At 32.8% G+C, this 18,155-nt stretch overlaps 1 protein-coding gene across 1 annotated transcript in view; it reads left to right on the top strand.

Annotated features, from left to right (window-relative positions):
* The window catches only part of Lrp1b (LDL receptor related protein 1B), a 1,466,647-nt gene that overhangs the window by 1,033,648 nt on the left and 414,844 nt on the right, over positions 1 to 18,155 (top strand). The window contains 4 exon segments of the mRNA XM_042683428.1: positions 5,723 to 5,849; positions 5,985 to 6,136; positions 6,433 to 6,557; positions 8,751 to 9,122. Of these exon segments, the coding sequence (XP_042539362.1) occupies positions 5,723 to 5,849; positions 5,985 to 6,136; positions 6,433 to 6,557; positions 8,751 to 9,122 (776 nt within the window).

The following is an 18,155-nucleotide window of genomic DNA, read 5'->3' as shown; positions in this document are numbered from 1 at the left end:
CTCATGTCAAATGTTTCAAGTAATTTCTGTCATCTTTTATATAAAGTCTATAATTGCTATTTTGTTCCTTCTTAATCAAGTCTTCTAACACCTATTATTCTCTTAGTTTTTGTTTTTTTTCCAACCAATCTCGGAAGTACTAGTACTATTATTAGAATTTCAAATATTTGTTTCTTTTTTCATTCTGCTCCATTCCCAAGCTTATGTACTAAGTTTTTATACTAAGTTTATACTAAGATTTTAGAAATTATATCTCACTACTCTGGTAATGTATTTTGTTCTTCACTAGATACTATCTCTAGAAGAGCCAAGTATGATTTGGGGTTTACTTTCCTATTCTTATGGTTCTTGCAGTAGCAGTTAAAGAACAGTTAAAGCTGAATGATAATTACTTTTCTCCAAAAAATAGTATTGAAGTTTTCTTTATGGTAACTCTTATATTATTCCCTCTAACTATTTCTTACCTTGATTTTGTGACATAAATCAACAGTGTTTAAAGGGGAAAGCATTTTTATTAATGGAATGTTGATTTTGAAACTAAAGAAAAATGAATATATTATGGTCAAACAAAAAGTAGATTACATATATAGTTGTAAACAACACTTACTTAGAATAAAGACTATCTAAAGCAGTGTATGAAAACTAGCAACATTCCCAAGTTTTTGGATGTTATGTGCAATTTTTGCAATATTATCACTCATTATGCTTTCTTAGTAAATGTCACACGATTAAATGAGTTTGATAGTGTAGAGTATAAGGAAATAAAGTATGTTAATATAGTACAAAGGCTATATCCAGTGCATGCCAGTTTGCAATATATAAAATAATATGCAAAAGATGTATTAAAAAGAATATATTATTCATTTTTTTCATGAACAAAGTAAGTCTGTAAATAGATAGTTGCTAATAATGATTCAATTAATTTCCAAGCTGGTTTAATTATTTTTAACCACTATCTTTACTATCTTTTTTTGTCTTCATATTTGCAGTGGCGTTATAACATATTGACACATACCAGGGAGCATGTCTGCATTTAAGTAGGGAGTAGAGGATAATAAAAATAAAGCTAAGTTTTACCTAGGAGTAAGGAAACATTAGTATTAATCTCTTTATTTTTGCTTATCCTGAAGTGACTTTATGCCTGTTTTTACATTAATCAACAGTCAAATGGCAGACATAATCTTAACATAGTTAGATAAATTATAATTTATCATTCAAAGCTGAGTTAACATCCCAGGCCAAAGAATATACAAGCAATGTATGAATAGGCTGCTTCTATTAATAAGAGTCCTCTTAAAGCATTGGTATTCAAAGAGATCTGCAAGGTGGCAATCTTTGTGATTGCTATAATTCACTGGTCAGCCCAAGTTACTCTTCCTTTTATTGTTTTTTGTTGTTTGTTGGTTTTGTTTTGTTTTGTTATCTCTGAGTTCCAAATGTTTGAATTCCTTGGGTCTCAGTTTTATTTCAGCTCTCTTCTTCATTGGTTGGTCTCATTTTATCTAAATCCTTTAAACTCTAAAATGAATATATTCAAAGACTATAACCACAAGTCAAAATTCTAGATTTTGTTCATTTTGGAAGTATTCAGGCTTAAAATTAGAGCACTACTAAGTGCTCACCTTCTAGGCAGGTGCTATACCACTTGAGACACGTCTCAGACCAGATTTTAATTGCATTATAATATTAGATATTATAATAATTGTTTTGTATTATAATTATAACTATTATGTAAGACGGTACAATAAATGATGAGGGTAGATGAGATCATCCAAGAAAAAGGGCAGGAAGAAGCAATTAGGGACAAAATGCAGAATGGTGTTGGTTATTGAGGAAATGTTTGAGACAAAGGAAATATATTAAATGTAAAGCAAGTGAGCGGGACAGAGAGAGTGGTGGAAAGAGGAGAGAGTCAGACAGACAGAAAGAGGGAGGGAGGGTAGGATGGAGGGAAGCCAAACATTCTCAGTCTGAGACCTGTAACTCCAAGGAGAGGTCACTGAGTAGCACAGCATAGAAGACAGAATTTTTGATTATGATGATGTTGCTTCTGGTGTCATTTTCTGGGATTTGATGGGTAAGGGAAGATATTAACTAAAATTATTTAATAGTAAGAGAGAATTAGAAACTGAAGCTAGCAAACACAGAAGCAGACAAAATCTTGAGTAATAAATTGAATCTACAGTAGAATGTGGAGAATTTTTCTTCACACAGAATTTTTTCATACACGCTGGCGTCGGTGGCTCATGACTTCAGATATTCACATGAGCCGGGCACCGGTGGCTCACATCTGTAATCCTAGCTACTCAGGCGGTTGAAATCTGAGAATCACCGTTCAAAGCCAGCCTGGGCAGAAAAGTCTGTGAGACTCTTACCTTCACCAAACCATCAGAAAACCGGAAGTGGCGCTGTGGCTCAAGTGGTAGAGCTCTAGCCTTGACCTGAAGAGCTGAGGGACGACCGACCGAAAAAAATAAAATTTCTTCATACAGACCCTCCACATAATCATAGAAGAGTAGAAGGAAATGATGCAAAGGAAGAGACACAAAATGACTATAAAGAGAAGACAAAAATGAGAGTTCAGGGAGAGCCTTGATAAATGAGAAACAATAGGATGGAATAGGAAGGCAGGAGAAAGAAATGTTTACTTTTGAAGTAATTTGAGAAGTGACCTACACTCACTGTCTCATCATTCATTGGGTTTTCAGGTTCTATACACAGATGTTTCCAAACGGTCATAAACTAATATAGTTGTTTTTATTTGCATTTTTTATTTTTTCAGGTTTTATACCAATTTATACTTTCTGCTGGAAAATTTCTTTCATTGACTATCCATCAATTCCTTTCCTCTATTAATCTGTTTTTATTCTCTCTCTTTCTCTCTCTCTCCTCTCTCTCTCTGTCTCTCTGTCTCTGTCTGTCTCTCTCTGTCTCTGTCTCTCTCTCTCTTTCTCTCTGTGTTACAACAGCAACTAAAATTTTAGCGTTTCTACAATATTTTCTCAATCTTCAAATCTTGTCATTTCCACTTTCCAGGAATCTCTTGGCCAGATTTTTTTTCTTTCTTTAAAAAACAACAATTGTAAAGGTGACAAACAGGAGGATTACAGTTACATAACTAATGTAATGAGTACATTTTTTAAAACACTGATAGCCCCTCCATCATTTTCTCCCACTTACCACTGCCCAGTCCTCCCTTCTGGTCAGATTTTCAATACCTCTCCATTGGCACACGGTTCAGCAAAAACTCAATAGCAAGATCTTAGTGCATATTTTTGATTCCCTAATCTTTAGCCCATGAAACAGACATATTATAATCAAAAATAAAGAAATATTTTACATTTGTAATAATATGTAACTATTATTTACCTGTATATCCACACTTAAATATTGTCTTGTGCACAAATATGTTCCATGTTTACAGTTAAGAATAGATACAGCAATTTAAAAGGCATGTTTATTTGTAGCATGTATGTGTCAATATTTTGAAATATTAGTTGTAAAGGCCCCCTTATGATTTGTACATCTGGTTATTGACTTGTCTTTACAGGGAAAAATGCCTAACAATGCGTAGTCTGCATAAAATATTTCAAAAATTGATTTCCACATAGAATTACATAGAAATTTCAGTGCTGAAATTCATATCATAGGCATAAAGTACAGCATTTTAATATTCCATTTGATGTTAAAGCATGGCAAGTTGTATTACCCTGGGAAAAGGTGACTCATAATGGAGTCAATTAGCTGTATCCAAGATATAAATGTGCCTTGAACAGTGGGCATGGTGCCTGCTTTCAAACAATAGAGGCATGAAGTTTTAAAATGTAGCCAAATGCAAACTAGAAGCCATGCGTAAATTTAGTTCAGCTTGAAAAATCAGTTTCCCCCCTCCATTGACTTTCCCTTCCTTTTTGGTTTTAGACATCACTTTCTTTTTGAAAAACTAAACGTAATAATTTTCTTTATGCTAAGAAATTATTTTCTACTAGCAGCTAAAGCAGAAAAGTCATATTGTGATACTGAAAAAAATTGGTTAAGCCCTTATGATGCACATCACCAAGTGGCATAAATACTGTGTAGTATCTTTTCTATTAAGGAACAGCTAATAATAAGTTACTAAAAATATTTTCTTTCCATGACAAAGACCCCGATTGTCATATGTTAATGGACTGATTATGTCTATTCACTCAGTATATTATTTTACTACTCATTAAGTGTATTTGAATGCAGATTAATATTAGCAATGAGTTCATTACATATAATATCCATACATTTAATATTTCAATTATTTTAAATAAGACCAGTTTGCTGAAACTCGCATTAAATTTTTAAAAATCGTGGCTGTTATGCATGTATAGATTTTTTTCATGACTTATTTATTAAGAGTTTGCCAATAAAATCCTCATTGAATTTCTGGCTAAAATATTTTCCCTTCTGATATATAGGATTTGTAAATACTAAAGGAAGAATCTTCAGGATTAATATATTTGGATTTCTAGCCACACCTCAAGTTTTACCTGTTGTAAATTTCTGAAATATTTATTTTCTATAACATTTTCAGAAAAAAATCTGTTAAAATAAATCAAAACAGTAATTAAAGAGAATACATATATTTTAGGTAGATTAAGTTTGCTCATGTTCAAATATTAACTCCATCAAGACTACAAAAATATGAGGATGAGTCTCTTTAGTTTTACTATGTGTAGTCTCATATCTCTTATGAGATCACTTATGTATTGTGATCACTTATATGTTTATATGCAAATATCCACAGGAATACACAACCAATGTTGCCTGAATGGAACGAATGGTTGTCTGATAACCTCATTTTTCTAAACTGTAGTCTGTTTTTTTATGTTATATATTAAAATTTTCAATGGCTTTAAATTTTAAATTTGATTTCTGGTCTGTAATATAAAATGCAAAATTTGTGGAATGAAAAAGTGAAAATTGATAGATTAAATTTTTGATTTTTTTACATTTCCTTTTTGACACGTTTAACAAATATTTCTGTATTGTTTCATTGACATTATGTTTTACTTTTGTGCTTGTACAAGTCATAATGTTTTCTGCATGAAGATATGTGTTAAGATGCCATCAAAGATAATTTATAAAAACCCAAATTACAACAATAATATATCGAGTACCTAAATAAACAGAATTTAATTTTGTGAAATGCTCATGTGTATATACACAAATTAAATATTAACTATGCTTTTAATTTTTTCTAGTGGTCTGCTAGTATAAATATTTTAGTAATATCAATCAGAAAATAACCGTGTTCATTTAATTGACACTCTAGTGGGAGGGAAAAACAGTACCAAATTAATGCTAACATGGTGGCGGCACACCCCTGTATTCCTACTACTAACCAGGCTGAAACGGAAAGATTGGGAGTTCAAGGCCAGCCTGGAAATATTGTCTCAAAAAATAAATGAATAAATGATTGAATAATAATGTAAAGAAATGCAGGCACGCATTTGCAACTCTATCTCTCTGCTTTGCATTACAAAGGAAAATTCCACAGAATTTTTAATTCATCCTTATGATTTCTATGGCATGGCTGGCTCAATATTTTAATAATAGAAATGACTTAAGTATTCATATAAACATGGTTTATACTTCTGAATTGTTTCTCTGTTAGTGTATTATTGTTGTTAAGATTGGTAATTATTTTTTGCATTTATCTTTATATGATTATAAATCGCCAATTTGATTTCAGCTTCTTGTTCTGGACTGAATGGGGACAGGTGCCCTGCATTGGGAAAGCTCGCTTAGATGGCTCCGAGAAGGTTATCCTAGTAAGCCTGGGGATCATATGGCCCAATGGCATCTCCATTGACTATGAGGTCTGTTGCATTAATTTTAAATATTTCAAATGCCTTAAACTGTCAACTTACATTATTCCATTATTAATGTTTCCATGTTTCCTTAATAAAACAATCAACAAACACTTGTCTTGTTGCTTCTCGATTGATCTTTAGGAAAATAAATTATACTGGTGTGACGCTCGCACAGACAAGATAGAAAGAATTGACCTTGAGACTGGAGGGAATCGAGAAATGGTGCTGTCAGGGAGCAATGTGGATATGTTTTCAGTTGCAGTCTTTGGGGCTTACATCTACTGGTCTGACAGGTAATTTATTTTTTCATAACTATTCGAGTCTCAAAATGTTATTTCAGTGCCAGTTACTTTGCCCTTGCAGGATTATCCAAACCTTAGCAAGGTCACAACAAGGATCTTACAAAGCTGTATAGTTTCCACAGAAAAGGCAAGCACTCTTGCTATTCCAGGCTCAAGCATTTTCATATCACAGACTAAAGTTGGTTACTTTCCCTTCTGTTGGGCCATCTGTTATCCTCAGCTTAACTACCTGGCTTGGCTTTAATTTGTGAAAGAGTATTGATCATGTATACTCAAACTTTTTGCAGAGCACATGCCAATGGGTCAGTGAGAAGGGGCCACAAGAATGATGCCACAGAAATCGTAACCATGAGAACTGGCCTTGGAGTCAACCTGAAGGAGATCAAAATCTTTAACCGAGTAAGAGAGAAAGGTCAGCATCCTTAAAGGAATATAAATTAATATACATAATCTTATTGTTTTTTCTTTCTTTAGAACATTTGCTGCACTTAAGAGTTAATGCTTACGTGAGTTCATAACCTCCAAATCTTAGGGTTTTTTCCATGCATTTTTTTTTCTAAATTCATAGAGTAACCCAAGGAAATGTTAAGTTCATGCATACAATCATTTTTCTAGGACAGCACAACACATGGACATGTTATGTAAGGCACATGTCTTAAGTATTGGCTGAAAAATCTTGATAAAAGATACTGTTTTCACAAATAAAAATAAAGCTTAATTAGGATATTAGGATGAAAAATAAAAATTTTGCTTAAGATTATCTCTTAATTCAAAGTGTTATATTTTGTTTTTGTTTTCTATATGTCTGTTCCAGGGCCTTGAACTCAGTCCTAGGCAGCTGTCCCTGAATTCTTTTGCTCAAGGCTTGTGCTCTACCAGTTTGAGCCACAGCTCGACTTTGGTTTTCTGGGGTTTAATTGCAGACAAGAGTCTCAGAATCTTTCTTGCTCACGCTTGCTTTGAAGTGTGATTCTTACACCTCAGCCTCCTGAGTAGCTAGGATTACAGGCATGAGCTAACAGAGCCCAACTTATATTTCCTAATATAAAAGTTGTCATGGCTACAGAAGATGATGTTTCTAATATATAATATTCCTGAATCATTACTTTATTAAATGTGTATTCTGATATTGGGATGCAGTTATTTGAGTATTTAAAAAATTCAAAATAGCCAGGTGCCAGTGGCTCATACCACTAACACTAGCTACTCAGGAGTCTGAGATCAGAAGATTGCAGTTCAAACCCAGCCCTGGCAGGAAAGTCCATGAGACTCTTATTGCCAATAAAGCACCAGAAAACCTGAAGTGGCACTGTAGCTTAAATGGTAGAGTACTAGCCTTGAGCTGAAAAGCTGAGGGACAACACCCAAGCCCAGAGTTCAAGCCCCATGATGAAAAAAAATTCTTTACAAGATTCTTTGGGTAATAATTCTAGAGATGGTGGTAATAAATTCATAAGGATTTTACTTTATGAAGAAATCTTAGGTATATGCTAAAACCACTCAAAATTTAAGTAAATTGATAAAAAAGTATATATATGTGTGTATATATATGTGTGTATATATATATGTAAATGTATGTCTGTATATACATATGTATGAATGAAAATAGGCGTATTAGAGTACAAATTTCTTGAATGTTTGCACATTTTAGACAAAAAACAAAGCAGTACACCTATATTTTAATGATAAATTGACAGAATAGAATTGATAGATAAATAGAAAAAAATAGATAGTTATGTAGATCTAGCCATGCATAGATATTTGGTGAATTCACTATGTTTTAGTGAGCTGGTTGCTTTTCCCAAAGATTGTTATATATCTTGGTATGCACCAAATTATTAAAGGAAAATTATAGTGATTGTGAGGAAATAGAATGGATTTCATTCCTTTACAGAAAAACTTCTGGTGTGTGTGTGTGTGTGTGTGTGTGTGTGTGTGTTTGTGTGTGTGTGTGTGTGTGTGTGTGTGTGTGTGTGTGTGTGTGTGTGCCCATTCTAGAAATTGAACTCAGGGCCTGGGTATTCTTTGAGCTTTGTAGCTCAAAGCTATTGCTTTATCATATCATCCATTTATGGTGTTTTTGGTCTTTAATTGGAGAGAAGAGTCTCAATTGACTTTCCTGCCATGGCTGGCTTCAAACTGAGAGTCTCTGATCTCAGCCTCCTGAGAAGCTAAGATTGCAGGGATGAACCAACATCCCTCAGCTAATTTCTGTGATTTTTTTTTTGTTGTTGTTGGTCATGGGACTTGAACTCTGGGCCTAGGCACTGTCCCGGAGCTCTTCAGCTCAAAGCTAGCGCTCTACCACTTGAGTCACAGCTCCACTTCCAGCTTTTTTCTGCTTATATGGTACTGAGGAATCAAACCCAGGGCTTCATGCATGTGAGGCAGTACTCTACCACTAAGCCAACTTCCCAGCCCCAACTTGTGTGATTTTTAAAAATAATTTTTAGTGTTTATTGATCTTTCTAAAATAAATAAAAGTCAGAATACTAAATATTAGTCAATATTAAATTCCAATATTTCTTCATGGAAAAATCTATTTGAAAATCAAAGTGGAAACAAACATGTGTATTTGTGTATGCTTTTTTTCCCCCTTCCTTAGGGACCAATGTTTGTGCCAAAGACAATGGTGGCTGTAAGCAACTCTGCCTTTATCGAGGAAATTACCGGAGAACTTGTGCATGTGCCCATGGATATTTGGCAGAGGATGGAGTTACTTGCTTAAGGCATGAAGGCTATTTGCTCTATTCAGGGAGAACAATATTAAAAAGTATACATCTTTCTGATGAAACCAATTTAAATTCCCCAATAAGACCATATGAAAATCCACACTACTTCAAGAACGTCATTGCCTTGGCTTTTGACTATAGCCAGAAAAAGAAAGGTACCAACCGAATCTTTTACAGCGATGCACACTTTGGAAATATACAGCTTATTAAAGATAACTGGGAAGACAGACAAGTAATTGTTGAAAGTAAGTACAACAATTTGATTTTAAGTAGTTTTATGGAAATGAGAACCATTTGGATTATTAGAGAAATAATAATGGAGATTGTATTTGGCAATCATGATCTCCTAGAGTTTTTGTTTCAAAATGAATATGTCTATATCTTCTGGATATCCAAAATGTCAAAGAAGCAATTAACTGCTAACATAAGCTAGCAATGTATTATGAAAGTTAACATTTGACAGTGTTTATTACAAATAATGAAATAGAATTCTTGGAAAGTAATTTTTCAGTATAAAACTATGACAATTGATTGTACAATGGAAGAAATTATACTTTTTTTTTTTTTAAGAATAGATGACTCACAGTTATGTTAATCATATTTTCTTAGACAACTGTCTAGCATCATTTAAGTGTATACACACACATACACACACACATGCAAACACAAGAAGGTGTGTGAGCCATTCACTATAGGTGTGAGCCACTCACTAACCAGCTTACTTATATTTTTAATATGAATTTAATGAGGAAATGTTATTATAGAGGTTATTGAATTAAATTTAATTTCAAAGCCTCGTATTGTACATTATTCCTCCCCGCCGCCTTTTTTTTTTGGTCGGTTGTGGGTCGTGGATGCTGTCCCTGAGCTCTTCAGCTAAAGGCTAGCACTCTAGCACTTGAGCCACAGGGCCATTTCCGTCTTTTTCTGTTTATATGGTGCTGAGGAATCGAACCCAGGGCCTAATGCATGCAAGGGAAGCACTCTACCACTGAGCCACCTTGCCAGACCTCACCTCTTTCTTATCATGTAATGTGTCTAAGGCCATTATTTTCCTTTTTCTTGCTCTTCCCCCTCCCTTTATGTGATTTCCATATATTCCACACTTTTACTTCAACTATTTGAAATCTGTTTTTGTTGGTGGTGGTGGTGGTAGTCTTGGGGCCTGAACTCTGGGCCTGGCCGCTGTCCCTCAGATCTTCAGCACAAGGCTGAAGATCTTGAGCCACCAAAGCGTCACTTCCGGCTTTTTCTGCTTATGTGGTGACGATGAATTGAACCAAGGGCCTTCTTTATCCAAAGCAAGCACTCTAACACTGAGCCACCTTCCCAGCCTCCTTTGAGTTATTTTTTAAATGTAATATACGGTATAAATTTGTGTTCGATAGTATAGAATTAAAATGAAGGTCATTCTTATTGCTATTACTATCATTCCCATTATCTTACCCATAATTGACAGTTGCCTTTGCCTGGAGTCTTCTATATATACTCCCAAGTATGTATATATCATTTTTAATTATACAACTTATTTCTAAATGTACTATTCATCTAGGTGCTTTTGTCACTTATGTATAATATGTAGCAAAGCTTTTGTGTCAGTGCAAATAGATCCATCATATTCTTTTCTAAGTGTATACTGTATTTAATTCTGTACTCAGGTTACATGTTTTATTTAGTCATTTCCTTTTTGATAAATATTGATTAGTTCTGGTGATTCATTGTGTCATCTGTGTATAAACATATTCATTCAACCATGCAAGTATTTCCTAATCCTAGAAATTTAGAAGATTTACCATTCTAATTAATGAGTATTTGTTTATTTCTTACAGCTATTCAAACAAAAATACATATCCACTTTCACTTTCATTAAGTATATAGGAAAATATCTCTTTTACAGTTTTTTTTTAAGTTATGGACTTATTATACAGACAGGCTTTGAACTTCTAATCCCTCTTCCTCAGCCTCTGCCTATAATAAAATTTTATTCTCAGCATTTCTTGGCATTGTGGCATTGAACTATATTAGTAGTCACTGTAGTTTTCACTATCACTTCTCAACAAGGTAGGGGGAGGAAAAAACAGTTTTACTTAAGAATATTAATGTGAAAAATAAAATTACTATATTTATGAATCTCCACCCTTCAGAACAGTTCTCTTTAATATTCTGCATGAGGAAACAGACAATATACACAAGTACCTTCTGAAGGAAACTATAAGTGTGAATGAGTGTTTGAACTTATTTCTTTTAGAAGCAACAATTTTTTTATATGAAATAATGACAAACACAAATACTGTCATTATACAAGTCTGGGCATATGGTAGACATTTACTAAGGAATAAGCAATGTGCTTTCTATTTCAATGAAAATAAGCTATTTTATGTGTTACAAGTAATAAAATGTTATACTTTTAATGAAAATTATATTTAGAAGAATTTATTCATCACAATATATTTGACAGCTTGCAATATTTTAAGATTTTTCTGATTTGAGGTATATTGATGTTAACTGGTAGAATTTGGGGGTGGGATACAGCACATTAAAGATTAGATTATGTCTGGAAACTGACCATTCATAAATAAATAATCCATTCAAAGATCAAAATATGTCAGTAGATATGAATGTGATACAATATGAAAATGTCATTATGTTAGCAGTTTGTACATTAGAATTAACCTTCAAGTGTTTGACACGTGTTGGTGAGGTAATTGAACCAACCATCAAAGATAAGATAGAGAAGATTCAATAGTTGAGAATATAACTATCTTCTAGTAAGGTATAAATGCTTAAATAGAGGCTACTTTCCTTAGAAAACTTTGTTCACACTGACACACTATTCTAAGTTTTAAAGAAATTGGTAAGGGGCTGGGAAGGTGGCTCAGTGGTAGGGCGCTTGCCTTGCATGCCTGAGGCCCTGGGTTCGATTCCTCAGCACCACATAAGCAAAAAAGAAAAAAGCCGGAAGTGGCGCTGTGGCTCAAGTGGTAGAGCACTAGCCTTGAGCTGAAGAGCTGAGGGACAGCGCCCAGGCCCAGAGTTCAGGTCCCACGACCGGACCAAAAAAAAAAAAAAAAGAAATTGGTAAATATTCAAAATGCTTTTAAATTATAATGCCTAATTATGGTAAATAACTAGAGTCTACAGACACAAATATTTTGGTGTCTTCAAGAATATATAAGATTTATTCAAAAGTAAAAACTACATTGGGAATCTTAGCTCTGGAAATTTTGGTGCAAAAACTGAATAAAGCACCTGACAGACAAGGACTGATATAATTAAGGAGCCTGTTCGTAGAAGGTTTGAGATTAAGCTGGTAGGGTGGAATGTAATATTAAAAACCTGATTTTCCAATGATTGTATTCTACAGTTAAAAAATTAACTTAAACTATAAAAGGTGGAGCTCTGGCTCAAATACAGAGTACAAAGCCCTGAGTTAAAAAAAAAGTAACAAGGTAAGTCTTTTATCATTTGATTAAGTATAAAGGTTGTCTGAAGTCAGAAATTCCAGAGGAATTTTACTTTGTTTCTAATCATCTTTCAACAGTGATGAAATAATCTCAAAGGTACTAATCAAAATATATAAACATCCAAATGCATTCTAATCCTCCCAGCCATTATCATAGCAAGTAAAATTAATAACCCTATAGTGACCAGGTAACCTACCTGTGCAGGAAAGAAATGAGAGAAATAAAAATGGAGAGTGGAGCTTTGCAACACAGATCCCACCTTTCTGTGATATTCTATGAGCTTCTAAGAATCAGTTTTCTCACTACTAAAATAGGAAAACAACTCATAATTATTGAGAATATTTTATAAGAATATTTATATATGTATATATAAATCTCAGCACTGAAGGTCAGATAAAAGTGTCTCCTCACTATCTAAAGATAGAAAGTAGGATATCCATATTTCACACTGATGATTAAGTATCAAAAATATAGCAAGTGCCCTCAAAAGCTTTGATATTTTTTATTAGATGTTATCTGCTTTTACTGGTTCTTTTTTAATAGCTCATCTAAGAAGTGATCAGAGAATCAAACCATAACAAGACATATCTGTGGTTAAATAAAAGTTATTTTCAAAAAAAAGAACACACACACATATAAAGAACTTAAAAATAACCATTATTTTAATTTAAAATTTTACATTACTATGCATGCAGATCATCAAGGATAAACTTGGTTTGTCCTCAATTATTTCTACATGTGCATTGTGTGACATATAATCAGAAACTATTACTATAATTACAGATAAGAAGTAGTGTATTACAGTCTGACTAGAACGTAAAAATGGAAATGACTATACATAATTTAGGTGAAACTTTATAAATATTTTCCTTGTATCACCTAGTCCCTACCCAGAAGTTGTTTAACCATTGTAATACTACCCCTGAAATTTGTGGGACAATTTATAGTTTCACTTGCTAGACACCCAACCCCAATAAAAGCAAAACAAATATAAAATGTAACAAAGCAGCAAAGAAAATAGCTATTGAAAATGTCACACAACAATTTTTATATTCAATTTTAAGATTTATGTAAATGAACTGTTTTTGCTTTGAGGGTTAAAATAAAGGATGACAAGGACCATTAAAGGCAATTCAATATATTATATATTTAACATATATATATATATATATATATATAATGTGCTTATAATATGCTACAGATTATTAGGTATGATTAAATTAAGTGTAATTATCTCCTTTCTTACCCTTGGCTATTCACAGTATGAACATATGAAAATTCATTGGGTCACATTTTTTATATGTGGAGACAAGAGATATGGCTATGATACTGTTGCTAACTTTGAGGACGTCTTTGACTCTCACATACATAGTAGTCATTGATATAACATACTTTTGAAAAGTAAATCAAAGAGACTGCTAATCTAAAGAAACAAAATAGACTTTTCTATGAATAATAAACAGAAATTCACAGCAGAGAGAATGGAGAAACATCAGATTTGGGGCTCTCATATTATATACTTCAGAGCTACTCAAGGATTTAAACCACGGACTTGGGCAAGGCTTTTGAATAGAGTAGCAAGTTAGTAATAAAGCTTTTCTATATGCAGCCAGAGTGAATGACTGCTAGAAAGTTACAAATTTTCACATATATATATGTATATGTATGTATATATATATATATATGTGTGTGTGTATATATATATATATGTGTGTATATATATATATATATACATATATATATCCTATGGAACAAAACCACAACTGAATCGCGAAAGATAAAGCTACAGTTCAAGGGCCAGCCATCTAATTAAAACAATTATGACCCCACAGAGACACAAAAAAGCTGGAAGAGAGATTTTTAAATAACACATTTATTATCATTATTTTTAATCTGTAAATTCATCTTCCCCAACTATGGATTTGTCAGAAAGGCAGTTTTGAAAAATAAAACACCAATCCAAAAATTAAAATGAAAGGAATAAATCTGAATTTTCTAAGGTTTTGTGGGGGGGGGGAGGGTAGTAGTGTACATCAAAGAGAATGACAAAACCCTATGAAAGAAACGAATACTATGACATCAAAAGGCCTAGTTATATGCATAACAATAATTTCACTAAAAAGCACGTTAATCTGTTGCAAATGAAAAATACAGTCCCTATTAATAAGGTACATTGAAAACAGTGTATGTATTATAGTTTAAGTTATAGTGTAGTCAGAGTGAAAAGGCACAAATAAAATACAAATAAATGAACAGAAAACAATTTATGAATTAAACAAAAAGAAAACAAAAGAAACATGAAAATAGTAATGAAACTTGGAAATTTACATGCTGTTTCAAAGAAATGTTGACAGATAGCAAACAAGTTGAAGAGCAGCAGGAATATCTCTGTGGATCATATGTATTCTGACCACCAGAAATTCCTACATGATACAATTAGATGTTAGATGGCTTTTTAAAAGTCATTTTTATTGTTTGATTTTTTTGTGTAATATTTCTTGACAAAGTATAAGACTATAACACTCATGCTACATTATCCATGAACTGTATGTAAATCTACAGTTGATAGCAATAAATAAATCTTAAAAAATGAGACATGGAAGAATTAGCTAATGGGGAATAGAATAACAAAGTGGGAAGAATGATTGGCCACGGACCCCTTCAAAAGTACAAGTTTTTCACACTTTTGAAAATAATGCTAAGCTATCCTAACAAGTCCTTCATGTTAGTTGTTACTGTATTTTTAATTTTTCCAAGTTTCTGTGTAAACTACAGGACTGAAGAACTGGATGTTCCATATTTTTGTGTTATTGACTTAAACAGAATAAACAGTAAATGACTACTAAAGTGAAAACATTCTGGGACATATCGTTACAAGCAACATTTTTATAGGGAGTAATTCAAATGTGTTGCGTGTTAGAACTTTTGTTTCCTTTTAAGGGATCTATGCCAGGAATTCAGTAGATGAAATCAATATTCTATGAATTTTAATTTTAATCATGAAGATGTGAATTTAAGTCCTTTTCTTAAGTAAATAGGAGAGCATCTGTAGAATTACATAAGGACATAAGCAAATCTAAAGTTCCTAACTGAAAGTTGACTGGAATCTGCCAGTTGTTCAAAAAAACTGAAATTTCAATTTCTAGTAAAATGTGCTCAGGTTTTCAGACTATATGCAAGAATTATCGAACTGTACCAGACATCAGTATTTACAAATTCTACCATCAGCCTGCTATTCATAGCTTCTCAGTATAATTCACTCCTAAAAAATGAAGAGGGAGGAGTTTGGTAGAGAAGGAGAAAAAAATCAAAGTATTAAAATACTTTATACTAAAGCAAATCACTATGTGAATTTTTCCCAGGACAGGAATTCATGCACAAATTTTCCTTGGTTGAGTTTTAATTAGATAGCTTTAAGAATAACATAATTAAAAGTAAAGAAATTACACTCCAAAGTTTTTTATTTGTTCGTTTGTTTTTTGTAACCTTGTTTCCAGGATCTATTACTTAGTAGAGTAGATGGCTTAGATTGTCATTCTTGTAGAACAGACTAAAAGGTATGTCAAGATACAGTAAAATCTCCAAATCTCATTAACTTAAGATGCTTACAAAGTACCATTTGTAATATGTAGTTCTCTGCTTTGCTGACATGTTGATGAATTGTTATCCTATACTTTCATATTAGATCCGTGGTCCTTTTCCATTTCTTTAACTAGTTTAAACCCAAATCTTTCATTTTCATTTTCTTTTTCACATGAAATATTTCTTAGTGATTTCATTATTCATATCAATGCCTTAATTCAATTCAATTCTCAGTCACCCCAAAAGTTGGAATAACTTTTTTTGTTTTTGTTTTTTGAAAATATTTGGGATCTAAAACACTACCTAGAACCAAAATTAGTTTCTTCCTCTAACACAACCTGATTTTCTTTTATTAAGCATATCCTACTGTATTTCTTAGCCTGGTTTTCAAACCTGCAGTCTAATTACTTCTCAACATTTCCCACGTTCCTCTTCAATTATTTCTCCATGGGCCACATCATTTTCTAAAATCATGCATAAATTAAGAGATAAATCTTTTAATGCCTTCACTACAACTTACCCTTATTATCAAAAGCTATTTTCCACGTTTCCTGTTTCTGAGTATGTAGTTCCCACAAAAACATTCTTCTTACTAATGAATATACTTTTCTTTCATTTGACTCAATCATTGTGGTGATTCATAGTGGTTTTTTTAATTTATTGTTCCAACCAATCCAAATGTCCTAGATTTTTTTAAACTAATGGGAAATCTCCAGGCATGTACTGAAATTTACTTTATATATGTCAATGTCAACCCACAATCAACATATCAAAATAAGTTTCGTATGTGAAGACCAAAGCAATTTCTACATTTGTTCTTTAAAATGTCATTATACTTTTTCCCAATCAGGATCGAACTCAACTTTCCCTATTTTCATATTACCTGAACCACTTATTCCATACGATTTTCTTTATCCATAGGCAACCTCATAGGCTAATCTTTCTTCATTACTTGCTTTACTTGCAAAATCTCTATCTCATTCACAATGGTTTCATTGACTTAGTTCAATTAAGTGACTTTCTTATGTCCCAAATTGTAATCCATTTAACTCACTTTTAGGCATTGCATAATATCAAATAAGTTAATCCAATTAATCACAAATGTTTCTATTAGTTGTATTCACTCCTCTAATCCTGATCAGATACTTATTATTTTAAGATTAGACCAAATTTTTTCCCTAAATTCACCCCTTTACTACCTGGAGGAAATTGGAAGAAGTTTTAAGGCCCTTTCATTTGTCTAGACTGAGAATCTTAGAAATTCACCTGGAATCCCTATGAAGCCAATGCCCAGTGTCCAGTGTGTTTCGTGTTTTCATCATTTTCTTATTTGCATCTACATAAGTTGTTTTGAACTTCCTCTACGCCTAACCCATTTTTTCTGATCTCAGAAACTGATCTCATGGCCTAGGTGCTGTCCACAAGCTTTCTTTGCTTAAAGCTAATGCTTTCTCACTTGGTGGTGAATTGGGAGATAAGAGTTCTCCAGGAGTTTCCTTTCTTAGCTGACTTTGAACTATGGTCCTCAGATCTCAGCAGCCTGAGAAGTTAGGATTACAGGTGTCAGCCAATGGAGCCTGGTTTGTTCCATTTTTTTCCTATATGAATAACTTAGAAAAGTATTAAATGGGAGGACAGGATATAGTTCAGTGGCAGAGCATGTGTTTAGCCTTGTGGAAGATCTCATGTTCAATCCATAGACCACAAAACAAAACCCAGAAAACTAAAACCAAAAGTATCTTGCATATACTCTTTTCTAGTGTTCTTCTCTTCAAAAACAGAACTCATCATTTATAATAATAATAATAATAATTTATTATTATTTATTAATTAATTTATTAATTATTTATTAATTATTATTTAAATAAAATAATTTATTATGAATTCTCCATGTCAGCTTTATAATTTGGTAGTTAAAGGACTCACCTTAAACTCCATGTGCCTGGAAAATGACTGAATTATATTATTTCCTTGGTTGTACTGAGGTGGACATTAGTGGGAGAAAATACAAAACTGAGCTTTTATAAGAGGCAATATGAGATATTAATTTAAAATACAGATTTTGGAGCAAAGATCTCCATCTAGATTCAAACCATTCCCTCCTCTTCACCATTTGCAGGCTATATCTTTTAGCATGTTATTCACCCTCTCGATTTTATTATTCATTTAGAAAAATGAATTTAGTTGTACTGTCAGATTGATAAATTTCAGTGAGACGATATATGTTGTTAG

This window comes from Dipodomys spectabilis, unplaced genomic scaffold, assembly GCF_019054845.1.
Source record: "Dipodomys spectabilis isolate Male_0828 unplaced genomic scaffold, ASM1905484v1 ptg000081l, whole genome shotgun sequence".
Taxonomy (NCBI): domain Eukaryota; kingdom Metazoa; phylum Chordata; class Mammalia; order Rodentia; family Heteromyidae; genus Dipodomys; species Dipodomys spectabilis.
This window is presented reverse-complemented; position numbering and strand designations above follow the sequence as displayed.